This window comes from Vanessa tameamea, chromosome 12, assembly GCF_037043105.1.
Source record: "Vanessa tameamea isolate UH-Manoa-2023 chromosome 12, ilVanTame1 primary haplotype, whole genome shotgun sequence".
Taxonomy (NCBI): domain Eukaryota; kingdom Metazoa; phylum Arthropoda; class Insecta; order Lepidoptera; family Nymphalidae; genus Vanessa; species Vanessa tameamea.
In genome coordinates, this window is record NC_087320.1 from 9,747,685 (window position 1) to 9,761,846 (window position 14,162).

At 29.9% G+C, this 14,162-nt stretch overlaps 1 protein-coding gene across 1 annotated transcript in view; it reads right to left on the reverse strand.

Annotated features, from left to right (window-relative positions):
* Positions 1-13,818, reverse strand: part of LOC113392904 (uncharacterized) — a 33,166-nt gene extending 19,348 nt beyond the window's left edge. The window contains exon 1 of the mRNA XM_026629526.2: positions 13,725-13,818. Within this exon, the coding sequence (XP_026485311.2) occupies positions 13,725-13,806 (82 nt within the window). The 5' untranslated portion in view covers positions 13,807-13,818. The remainder of the gene's footprint in view (positions 1-13,724) is intronic.
* Positions 13,819-14,162: the final 344 nt, after the last annotated feature.

Genomic DNA, 14,162 nt, shown 5'->3' on the forward strand with positions numbered 1-14,162 from the left:
AACCAACATTCTCGTGTAAATTAAAACGTATTATTATCCAGTAATCGCTGGCTTACATAATTAATAACCCTTTTACTTAAGCAACATGAATTGTTACAAATTATGCGTTGTCTTCTTCTCTAAACGTCAAAATACTGACGTTAGAAAGAGACATATAGATATGCATAAGTACTTATAATGTAGTAATAAGAGTACAGTCAGAATTAATTCTTTTTTAATTATATGTAGATGAAATATGAACAAACTTCTAAACGTATTGGAACTACTTTCATATTAGTTAAATTGCTAAAGTTCCCGTTCTATGTTAGTAAATCTCTCATTGTTAAAACGTCGGAGGATTTAACGAAACTTATTTAATTTGTTAAGAATTATATTTGATGAATATCACGGTATTTACCGTTTTGGAATCTGGACAGATACCAAAATCAAACCTGCATATTTGAGACAACGTTGTGACAGAATATGTGTATAATATTAAAAGCTCCAAGCCTTCTTTTTCAGAGAAGATTTATTTGCCCAGCAGTGGGAACGCGCCGTATGTTTACTTTTTACTGATAAACTATCAAAAACTGACTTTTGCTGGGACTAGAAAATAGTTTTGTTCGTCTCTCAGCAACTAATCTAAGCAAATATTTTGCTATGCAAATCCTATATTTCGAAAGACGTCGATTTTTTGACGATAATAAATCTTAACTTGAACAAAAAAACTTGGAGGTAGTTGACGAAAATTTGGACAAGGATCATTAAAATGATGCCCCTTTCGAACTAACTTAATCTTGAAAGGTAATAGATATCATTAAGATTATATTTCAAACTTTAATCTGTAGTCAGTTTGTCAAAAATCCTATGGTATAATGTCCAAGCCAAAGTTTCGTTTGAGTTTGGATTACACCGTATGAAACCTCAAACTTTTTCATATTAACAAAAGTTAACGTTTAAACCGCGATTACTGTGACAAAGTTGTAGGATTATTGAATTTTGATACAGATTTCAACAATCGTTATTCTGAATAATAATACATATACAGATTATATAGAATAGAGTTTAACTTGTTAAACTCTATTCAATATTAAAAATCTTAATTAGAACCTTGGTTCTAATTAAGATTTTTCATTCTAAATATATACATACTTTATTTATTATTAGATGAATCTATTTGCATACAATTTGAGACTGACCGCTTAACATATTACTTTGTAAAGAAAGATATTGCGCTGAATGTTTTTCAATGCTTTAATTTTTATACGTAAAGTTATTTTATTATATAATTGAGCTCCTTGAAATTTGAGAATACAAACAATAATATTTATCGAATTAAATAGAAAAGGTCACGAGTCGAATAAAATTGAATCCAGAAATTTATCTAACTGCTACATAGTTATATAATATGCTATTACAGATCCTAGAGAAGATCAAAGTTGCAACCCAATTATCTTATTTAACGACATTTAAAACCTTCGTTCACATGTTTAAATTGCATGTAAAAGGCTTTAATCTTCAAAGCATAGCATTTCCCTCGGCTAGTTAATTTGCGCTTTGCCTTAGTGTTGTAAAGTTTATTTTAATGGGCATTAAATTATATACATATAAAAAATACAATCGTTTTTATTTTTTAAAAAAATATATAAAACAAATAGTATTGGAAATAAAACTTTTTTTTTTTTCGTTATGAAATTATAATAACGATTCTTAATTTGAAACAAATCTATTTTGAATGTCTTCGATAAAAAATATATGTATTTGTTAACAATTAACAGAACTTCTTTTTATTTTAAATATGGAAGCAGACTAGTAATTTGAGATACATTAATGGTAGTGACCGTTAGTAGACACTGAAACTGTTAGATATATTAATTATCTTTTCCATAGTCAATACTCTACAAACCTTCAGTACTAAGAATTTATGTCCCTTGTGCCTTTAGTCAAACTTCTGGCTATCATTTCAATCCATAACTCAACATTGCTAAGTGTTGCTGTTTGACGATAGAACAGTTCAGTACAGGAGTTCCTACCCAGACGGGGTTACACAAAGTCGATATAGTTACCTCACTAATCCCATGTTACCCGTCTGATCTAAAATGTAACTAAATTAACTTATACCCTATTCAAACGAAGGTTTATTTACAAAGTACTCTTTTAACTCGTCGTATATTTATTTAATACATCCACTAAACGATACGCTTCGTCTATTTCGTTTGAAAATGTTTAACTGTATTGATAAATATTGTATAAGTTAAACATTTGAATAAATAGTACGTACGATTTTAAAAAAAAAAAGAAGAAAGTTTATTCTTTATTCTTGCAAAAATCTCATTTCGGTACTTATATAAATAACATGTGAATTTTGAGCTTTTTTTTATTAAAAATATCCCTTTATTTTCGTTAACATTTTGCAATTCGTATCAATCAGCGTATAAGAAAATACGTTGGCATGTACCGTATTAAGGTAGTGGCGTGTACGGTATTAAATGTTCATTACGTATTATACTAAAAATAATTATTTATTATCTAAGCTGTGATGATTACACCAGAAGTTTTCTTAACATTGATGAATTTACTTGGGTATTAAATTAAACAAAGCAGTTGAACTAGGAGACCGTTTCATTACCTTATCATTGTGGGTTTAAACATGACATTCGCACTCGTGTGTGCATTCTTTAAGAAGTAGTTTGTATTTTGTCAGAGTTTTGTCATAAGATTTTTAATACGAATTGAAGAAGGACTACAATATAAAAATACTATTTTTAGATTGAGTTTTTTATTTTATTTTATATCAAAGAAGTAGTAATATAAGTTCTGGTAATATAAGTGTAAAGGTAACTGGTACAAAAAAATACAATTCCAAAATTTCTCAATTAATATGTTCGAACTTCTTGAAACAAATATCTCAAAAACCTATTCAACATAATTTTATCATATGCTAGTTGGCGCGCTTAGCTCGGCTCGGATTAGGTCGCTTTTTAGCCGAAAAACTACCCTATGCCCATAGAGTTCAACCATAACAAATGTCATCAAATTCTGTTCAATGGTGTTGGCGTGAAAAAGCAACAGACAAACAGTTAAATTCGCATTTATAATAAACGTAAAGTTTGTCACTTTAGATTCGTTTTGCAATCTTAAAATATAAGAATACATGCGTATATAAAACAAATGTATGTCAGTACAAACTCATATTACAAGGTGAAATTTTACATTAACCGTAAGAGCCCCTCTTTTAAGAAGAATGCTTCCAAAGCAAAAAAAAACATAAAAATATATATATGAATTAATAATGGGAATGATATATGCATACATTTTTCATTTTAAATAAACGGAGCTACGGGCACACAAAGATTGGTCAATAAAGTTAGAAATTATCATTTTATACTGTTAAGACAGGATCTTTGGTAGATTGTTTTGATTGAGAGACTGGATGACCTATTGCTGGATTCATGAGAAAATATTAACATTATTCATAATCACGCTATCGTATAATATACCTAATTTAATTTCTAAATATATGTATTTATTTAATAGATGTATACCAATTTAAGTTTCTTCTGTATGCAAAGTATATGCAAAGTTAAATTAACCGCAGAGATTGATTTAATGTGCCAATTACCACACTCAGCTTTGGGGAAGCAATCAATGGATTTCAAGGAGCATACCGAGTTAGGAATAGTTATCATCGTTATAGTGCTGATGTATATCGACGAAGATGACCATTGACGATGTTGTTTTTTGTTCGAACTATAAATAAAGATCTGCGTAGTATTTAATTACCAAATTATAATTTTCGCAAGTATTGCACGGAATAATCCTTACGGAAATTACTGCTAGTGCTCAAGGTTAAACACATGACAACTAGAATTATACCAATAAACAATATATCTGATATTTAATATAATTCAATAATAATTGTAAGAATCTTTTCGTAATAGATATAATTGATGAATAAATGATAAAAACGTATATCCTGGAAATGACGGTTCTAAAGTAATTGCAACTCACGTGATTATCATCTAATTAAAACTTAAATATTAAAGAACTTTTTAATACTTTTTAAAAAAATCTTATGATCATGTGCCTCGTTAGTCGAGTGGTTAACTATAAAGTTGGGAACCCTGAAGTCTTGGTTTTAAATCGTAGATCGGCCCAATTAAAAAGTAATTGGCCTTTTCTGAGTAGCACTCTTGGATTACAAAGGCAGTGTTACATTCCTTAGGAAAGAGCGTAAAGTACTTCGTTCTATCAGACAGATTCAGGTGTTACATAAATCGTAAACGTAAGTCATCGTTACAACCGTCAGAGCTACTCGTGTCGTCCACTGGCCAAAAGACCATTCAGTTTGTACGTGATCACGTACCCATACTACAGAACGTCAATAACTAAAAAAATATCAAAGTAATATTACTTTTCCACACTGATATTTTAGTCAAGCATCAAGAGTATGTCTATCCATGTATAAACTTTGGGGTTTGCAAACCAAAACTCTAATAGTCGTCTTTTTTTATTGTAATTTATTACGAATCACGGTTTCGAACATTTATTTAAATTTATTTGTAGAGATTACTAATATTTAGATTATCGTTGCATGCAACGGCAAACAAGATGTTCGATTTGAGAGTGTTCGAATGCACAATGGCAATGTCAAAGATTCAATTAATATAATTTTCCATAATATATTAAAAGAACATCAATCTTGTTTTTGTTTTAATTAATAAAGTTTGTTAGTTATTATTGTACAAATGTAAAGATTCATTAATTCGAGAAGGTGCGCCCCTCCACGCTTTATGCTTGTACTTACAAGATGTCTTAGTGTGCGTGAAAAAATTAATGGAAGAATAAATAAGGCAAAAAAATACAATTAAAATTAAGGTTGATGAGGTTTTTTTTTCGTGCAGGTCAATAAAATTTATCTTGGAAGGGCGCGCCTTCTCGACTGAAGAGAACTATAACGTATATATGTAGGTAAGTAGTCGGAACGCCTTGTGATTTCCTCCTGCCTGATGAAAAGGGAAACCGGCCAGCTACGCAGGACATATTATTACATATAGTACACAAATATGTGCACAAATGTGTGCGCAAGGTGCACTCATTATTCCCGTACTCTCATTATTCGATGACGCAGTAAATTCGTCACGATCGAAAAGAGATCAGGCACAGGACAAACGGTTTTACGTACTTTCCGAAGCTCGTAAAACTTCTACAGAAAATTCAATAGATTTTGAATTTGGACCTCGGGATCTGCGGCCTTATCTAGCCACTGGACCAAAGAGCCAGTCAAAAGTTTTGTTAGTAAATAGTGTAAATAAGTCAAGTTAATCTTGTACTGTTCTTTGAGAAATTAAGTATTTTTACACCAATCTTCCATGCTCATTAAGGTCACCGATCAAAAATATGCCATTTCCATTTACCGATCTCCCCGTAAACTATTTTAATTTCTGTTTGGTTAATTTCCTTTGTATAAAAAACTATTGATGTTAACAGGAAGATTTATATGTTGGCTTTTAAGCACAATATATATCAGCAATTAGGTTACCATATATGAAAATACCAAAAATCCCCAATGACATATCAATATGAGACAAAAATTGTAAATCCCGTTGTCTCCCGAGGGTACGTATCAATTGAACGGGATATTTTTGTGTTATTTATTTTTATGAAAATATAATATCATCCATTCTGACCCGTGGAGACACGGGGTCAGGTGAGGCTGTGATCGCGAGCATTATCAATTTCACTTCATATTGTATTTACATTTTATGTGGATTTATTTGACGTAAATTCGTTTCTTTTTATTATAGGTTATTTCGTTCTCTTAAACATACTCGTAAAAGAGCTGTCAAACTTCGAATACAAATAGATTCTTAAGAGCATTTACAAATGTAGCTGTCATCTGAATAGTTAATAGTGGATAGAAAGATTATTCCAATTTCAAAATAATAAAGTTTCTAAGTAAATACTTTTTATTGGCATTAAAAATTATAATAAAAAAACTATATTAAAAAAATGTATAGACTGAAATTATCTAAGATTTTGTATCAGTTAATAATTATTACTGTCGATATTAATTATGATTATATTTGAGATATTTGTCGGGTCAGTGAAAATTTGTTTCGCCATATTCGAATCAACTGTCTTAGAAAAGTAATACTGTTTTTTTTTACTACACCATGGCTTTCCCAATACAAATAAACACAGTAATAAACGTCCGACTTGTAAAAAAGTTATTTTCTAAGTGTATAGTTTCTGTAACCAATATGTCAGTGAAATCTCACAACTCTACTCATGTCCAATGATATATATTCTAGCAGTACCCTGGTTTTGCTCGCATTAAATTTGTATTATATTTAATTAATAAAGCTTTTGCAATTCTCAATCGATTTTAATCAAAAAGTCAGCGATACCGTGGAATACTACCGAAAACAATTTACCTTTTTTACCTTTTTGAAGATTAATCCGGACAAATAATAAAAATCATTATTGTTTCGGTTAATAAAAATATTTTGATATCACAGACAGACATTTTAATTTTATTTATTAATATATATATGACGTAACAACATGTTGAAAGGAAATTCAAATGTTTTCCATACATACGGTAATGGTTTAATTATACTCCAAGGGATTTACGCCTTGCCTTTTGTGTTATATTCGAACTCGCTACGTTTCACGAATTACAAACTCGTATCGTAACGTTCATTGTTTTCCGAAATTTATTTTTAATCTTCAAACAATCTTTGCTCATAATTATGATTCGCTTGCGGACGGAAATGTTTTTATGATTACTTTATAAGTTTTTACTTTAAATTGTTTGTTTCAAGTCACGCTATATTATATTACAAACAATTAAAAAGCTTCAAGAGAAAAATAACATAAGTGAAATTTTAGAAATCAGATATTCTACCGTAAAAGAGCAGTAGTCAGTGTTGTTGTGTTCCGGTTTGAAGGGCAAGCCAGTCTTACTACAAGGAACAGAACATCTTAGTTCTCATGGTTGGTGACGCATTGGAAATTTAAGAAATGATTAATACTTCTTACAGCGGCATTGCTTATGGGCGGTGACCACTTTCAATCAAGTGGTTCATTTGCTCATCCAATATTTTGGTATAATTTTTATATGTCAATATTACTGATGTAGAGCATTGTGTAAGAATATCTTGAGTGGCCGACTAAAAATCCATCATAGTTAACTATTCTACCTCTTACTAGCAATACTTTCAATTGCTGTATGTAGTTCGAAGTAATTCTGTGACATATTATTAATTAGTTGGCGACATTTATGCTAGTACACATATTTAATATTACTCATAGCAAAAACCTTTATTAATTTTTGCATTTTAATTCAACGGGGATTTGCTGCTAGCATTCTTGCAACCGTATAATGAACCGTATAATGAACTCCTCACCATCCATACCATCAAAGTATTTAAATGTGGACGACCATTGGCGGTCACTAATCTGCCTGTCTGCACAATATATATATTTATTTAATAAAACATTAAATCATTGATTGATTTCATTAAAACCTTTACAATGTTGTCTAGACTACAAAAAATAAGTAAGTCACTAGACTTCAAACGATTAGGCCACAATGCATCTTATCCGAACCTTTTAATACAAAAAGACTCTTTTGATGCTTACCTAAGCAATAAGGTTTTAATACTGGTTCGTTAAACCCATCGAATGTACGCTTGGTGAAGACAGGAAATGATTGACTATATGGTATACCTTTTATCAAATGTATGCGGTGATGCAAAGGTCGTATGTAAAATTTTATCGTTTGATATATGTATGTATCAATATGAAAATATAAATATCTGTAATATAGGTAATTGTACTTTGAAAAGAGCTTGTTGTGATCGACTACGCAGCTGTAAATGGTGAACCTAGAAAGCTGAAATTTGTAACATAGGTTTATTTTATATAAAACCTTTTTATAAGTTTTACCCGTACAAAGTCGGAACGGAGTGCTAGTATATGTACATATATTAAAAACTATATTCGTTTAGTTTGTGAGAAATTGCATTAATGAGATAACATTAAAAATGAAATTGCGAAAAAACTATAAAAGTACTAAAATCGTGAGATTTAAATAAATCAAATTATTTGTTAATTTAAAGGAAATATTTATTTCTATCAAATTTATAGCGATGTCATCGTGACGAAATCTAAAGATGTGTGAATTGGATTACACGATAATCAAGGCTCAGTTAACAAAGAGAAACATTCATTCAGAAAACTTTTAAAGGAGTCTTCGACTGACGAGACTTGTAGAATCGTATTGCTAATGATGCTCCGGTTTCTGCAAAAACTGCGTGTAATATTATTCCGCAAAAGGTGCTCTGTGTTCCTTACATCTAATATACTGATATTCTTCCAAAAACTCTCTGATATTCTTATAATATCAAGTAAATAAAGTTCTTTTGCCAATTCTCAGGTCTACGTAAACACATACGTTTATCAATGAGTATGAGTATAAATGATAAGTGGACTAACAAATAATCCTGATGGTAAGTGTTTACCTTGCCCTCTTCAATGTCATTGATACTCTAAGAAATATTAATAATTCCTAATATCATATCATAACTAAGATGTTATGTCCCTTTTATATGTATGAATGTAGATTTATTGTCATATGGTTCACTAATCCTTCAAACTCAAATACTAAGTATTGCCGTTTTGTGGTAGATTATATGATGAGTGGACAATACCTACATGGATAAACTTGCACAAGGCCCTAGACATTAAGTAGAATAAGTAAACGTAATGCTTAAAAAAAGTAAGTATGTCTGTCTGCTGTTGCTCTTATACATCCAAACCATTGAACCGAATTTGATGAAAATTCTCATAAAGCAAGCTTGATTTCTAAACAAGGATTATAAGCTAACATGAGACCAATCCCTTAAATTTATTATTTTAAATGTATCATATAAATTGTACTGTAGTGTATTTAATTGTTGTGTAGTTGTGATATATTATAACTATAAAAAGTAAATAACAAAGATTAGGTATGTTCAATGTTCGAAATATATCGAATTTTCGAAGGTATTATCTGTCCATATGAGTAAGGGTCCTATGATAATACCTGGTTCTAATAATATCAGAGAAAAAAGAGGTCGCATATTATGAAATTTTTATACTAGCCTCGAAATATTCTCAATGATGTAACCAAAAAATCTTATCTAGTATCGTGAAAAAACAACTATTACGAGCATAGTAAAGGACTATGCGTCCCACACTTCGTTTTAGACTAGGTTTGGAAATTATTCCAATACGATAACAGTCCTAGCTAATGGATACGCATGTGTGGGAATTTCAAATGACTCGTATTTCACGCGATTCATTTGGAGTATTTATTAATACTAATGCAGCGGTGCGTGTCTGGATTAGTAGCCGAGATTATCAATTACAAATATGACTATATTCACTTGGGTACCCTAATGAAAGTTAACGTTACGTTTTGCAGGATGTTTTTTACCCACTGTTATGATGTACAATGCTCATGCTTAATTTTTCTTCGGTTTACTTTTTTTATGATATCGATAGGCGGACGAGCAAATGGGCCACTGGTATGGTACGTGGTTACCACCGCCCATAGACAATGGCGCTGTAAGAAATATTAACTATTCCTTAAATCACCAAAGCGCCACCAACCTTGGGAACTAAGATGTTATGTCCCTTGTGCCTGTAGTTACACTGGCTCATTCAACCTTCAAACCGGAACACAACAATACTGAGTACTGCTGTTTGGCGGTAGAATATTTGATGAGTATGTGGTACCTACCCAGACGGGCTTGCACAAAGCCCTACCACCAAGAAATTTGCTACAAAGTTAAAGTAGAGCAACAGCACGTGAACGTCTCTCTGCTAGAACGGTTTGGAGCTACTTTCACTGTTTTGTGAATAAACTTGTGGATTTTATTGAAATTAGACACATGCAAGTTTCGAAGTACGAGATTAAACATACAGAAATTCAGTGGTGCTCGCCTGGGTTTGAACCCGCAATCATCAGTTAAGATTCTCACTTTCTAACCTCTGAGTCATCTGAGAAATCTCGGTATAGCATAATTAATTTTGTTTTATCAACGAAATTTCGAATGTGGTCTTACTGAATTAAAATATCAAAGTTCCTTTAGTAAGAACATTACATCTCTTGAGATCATATCATTACTTACGTGAGTATATAACAGTATTATGGTTAAGGACTGTATTGTAAAGAACAAAACATATTCACTATTAACAGCAGAAGCTTATCTTGGTATTAATCTGTTTGTGTATTATCAGCTTGGGTCTGATCTAATGTGATTTAGATATTACTGCGACTTCGACTAAAATAGATATTCATATAGTTATCTCATCTAACATTTGCATATTTAAATTTAAAAAGTTTGACTCCATTGTAAGGACCTATTTGTATAAGATCGATGAAGTATATAAATTAAAAATAGAAGGATTATACTTTTTGGTAGTTAATGAAAAGTAAACTAACATTTCCCGCTCTTTCTCTCTGTTTCTATTTATACGGTTTTATATAATATTATTTACTTAGTTATTCTTTGTTATTTAATTCATACGGAATTTTTAATAAGAATTTTCCTATTAAAATATAATTAATCAAGTAACCGACACAATGAAAAAAGTTTATTTTATTGCGCCTGCTATTCAGTAAAGCTCTCGATCAGCAGGATTTTTTCCGACATCTTTAACAGACATTGTCATATTTCAGCTACGACGCGAATTATACGAATTAAACATCTAATCCTTCATCGTGAATCACTCCATCCGTTCGTGAAAACCTCTTTAATAAATGAGACTCTTTACTTGAAGATTCCCAAGTCGAATCCGTTTGGAAATACTGCCGACGAAAGCTGGTTGTGTGAGTAAAATGCCTTAAAAATCACGCCGTTGTAGATATCCGGACACCGAGGTTTTGTGAAAAAAGTGATTGTGCATCTTTCCAATAGTACTAATAATTACTACGTAAAAGAATTTGTATGGTTTACTAATCAAATCAAAATCAATTTTATTCAAGTAAACTACAAAATGATATTAAAATACTACCAACGTTTCGGAAAGCAGCCTCGAGCGAGAAGAAACGGCAAGAAACTCGCATAGTTGCTCTTTTCAAATAAACAGATTTACAATGCTGTTTTTTACAATAATTAGTGTCCTGTGTTGGAACCCGAGCGTAAATCCAGGCGTTTTTTTCTAAAAAGTACTCTTAATGAATAATAAGATTTATTTATTAATTTAGTCTAAATAAACTTTTTAAATTTTGTAAATGGTAAATTGATTACATTTCCCGGTATCTTATATTTTACCATTTAAAAAATATACTTACGATGTTATTCTTTGAGCTTATTTTATGAAGAAATCGTTTTCTCGATGTTCTCTTTCAGCAAAATGATTTTTTTAAATAAGAATTCATAAAATCCCTATAGATATTTTATAGATCTTTCCCTGTATTTTAGTCATTTGTTTCTTCACCTACATTTTTATAAAACGTCTGTCTTACTTAAAAAATAAAATAACTATAAATTTAAATAAGTAACATAAGTCATCCCGAGTTTTTTTTTTCCTTTCAATTAAAACACGATGTTTTAATAAATTACTTAAAAGTATTTTTATACGCCAATATTTTACAGAATTCCTTATCATTTTAACTGTATTACACTGTATTAAACTGTATTAAGCTTAGTTATAACGACATCTGTGTATCATATTGAATTTGTATTTTGACCAGATATTTTTTAAAAATACCATTAAACTAACTACTTGATTTCTAACAAATAATTTTGTAAGAAATAATATATAGAATACTCAAAGGCTTGTAATCTTTTAGAAACATTATAAAAAATTACCAGAGTGTAATAAATTTTACAATTATTTTTCATGCATAGTAGTGATTTGTTTTTGTTGCTACTGTAAAAATAATTTAGAAATAATTTTCAGACAGAACGTAGTTGCTCCTCTAAACGAGTTCTTGTTAATTCGTCTTCATTTTTTTCATAATATGAACAGAGCTTAAAATAAAATAACATAAAAAAAATGTTTTATATCATCAGTTTACGTTTATACGGCTTCCGTTTAAAAAACAACAACTGTTTTGTAATCAGTTATTATAGCGTAATGTTAAAAAGAATTCTGATCAAAAACTTTTTAAGCTTCCGATAATTCTGCGAATCGAAAAAACTTCATAGTAAATAAATTTTGACTATATATTACTTACTTACTTTATTTTTTTAGAATACTTGTATATCAATTTAATACCGTTAAAATTTATAATCTAGATATTGTATCAATTATACTCCCTGAGGATTTGGTACTCGCAAAAGTAATTTTGACCTACGCCTAACATTAGCACCTAACGCGAATGAAGAAATTAATGGTGGTAATTATCTTACTATTGCGAATATAGTTTCATTTAAATAATTATATAAATGCACTGGCAATATTTGACTTCTTTTTTTAAAGTACTTACTTTATTTATTTATTTTCATTAGGACAAGCAACAGTAGATACAATAGTATATCAAAAAAAAAATAAAAAAAATTACATTTCAAAAGTATCTATGCAAAAGTTCGACTATCATATTGCACAATATATATTAAAAATATAAAATAAATATAAGCAATAGTTAGAGATGAGAAGTTATAATACATTTTTTTAACTTAAAATTAGAATTGAGCACAAATATAATTCTTTCTTTTTCGATTGAACTGAGGGCGACTATCGTGACATATGTCTAAATATTTTACTTGATTACTGATGGTGATGTATAACAATAATAATCTCTATACGTAGGATTTTTTCCTAATTGCGTTCTATATGATCTGGTATAAAATAAATGACTCGTATTACGGGAAGTAACGTGAGGGACGTTTAAGTAGAATCCCGATAAAAGTTCCGGACAGTCAATATTATTGTTAAATAAATTAAATAAAAAAATCATTGACAATATTTTTCGTCTATTCTCCAATGTCAGTATATTAAGTGTAATCTTTATCTCTGTATATAAAGATTGCATCTTTCATTATAAGACTTCAAATTTTTCCTAAATCTATATGTTAGTTGACGAAGAAACTTTTTTTGTTTGTTTTCGATTCTATTAATACGCAATTTTGACTCGGTGACCAAGTTAAGCAACAATATTCTAATCTGCTACGTACGAAACATTAAAAAGGCTTAAGACAGTTAAACTAAATTCCTGATCCATTTTTTAATTTTAGTCACTACGTATTGAGGTTATATGAAAATATTTTTTTAAAGTAATTATTGCCGAGCATCGAGCATTATTTATTTATTGATCGAATAAATTATTAATATTATTTAAGACCTGTGTTTAATATTTTAAGTAAAGAATAATTACGCGAATCGATTATTTGATTTTTAATACTTTAAAATTATATTGCTTTCTTTTTAACATTATTATTAAAATAAAAAAAAATATGTATTTTTTTTCGTTACCATTTACTTTGTGATTATTTTTCAAATTACTCTGTTCTAATACAAAAAAAAAAAAACTGTCAAATGTTTTGTGACAATATGGTTTAAGGAAACCTGCACGAATTTTATTAAATATACCTCCAACTATACTTTTGATAAAAGATTTCGTCTAAAAATATTTCGAGTTAAAAAATAACGTTGTAAATCAACAAAACCGAATGTGAACTTCAAATAAAAACTCTATAAAAAATATTTCAAATTAAGAATAATTATTTTTTAAATTTAAAACTTACCTCGTAACGTTCGTTCGGGAGCGAATTTGAAAGTTAGGAGCGCGTAGTGCAACAAGTTCTGGTACGACCGTGGCGCTCGCATTTATAGCAAGCTAGGGCGGGCATAGGGCGGAGCTACGCAGGCGTAGCCATAATCAAGTACCGTTAATAACTTCTATGACTGAATGTGCTTCTGGTTTGATCTTAACGGGGTAAAAAAAAATATGCGACTTTACGAATGTAACATAATTTAAAATTTCGATACAAACTACTGATTATAAGGTTTTCAAAGAAAAACTTGCATTTTTGTATTTCGAATGCAGTTAGAGTTCAGCAGATAATGTTTATTTTTAAATTGGATTTTTTAATTATTAGAATCAGATGTTATTTGTTTTGCGAACACTATGTAGGTCTCTTATTAAACATATTTATTTAATACTACGGAATACTATTTAAAAT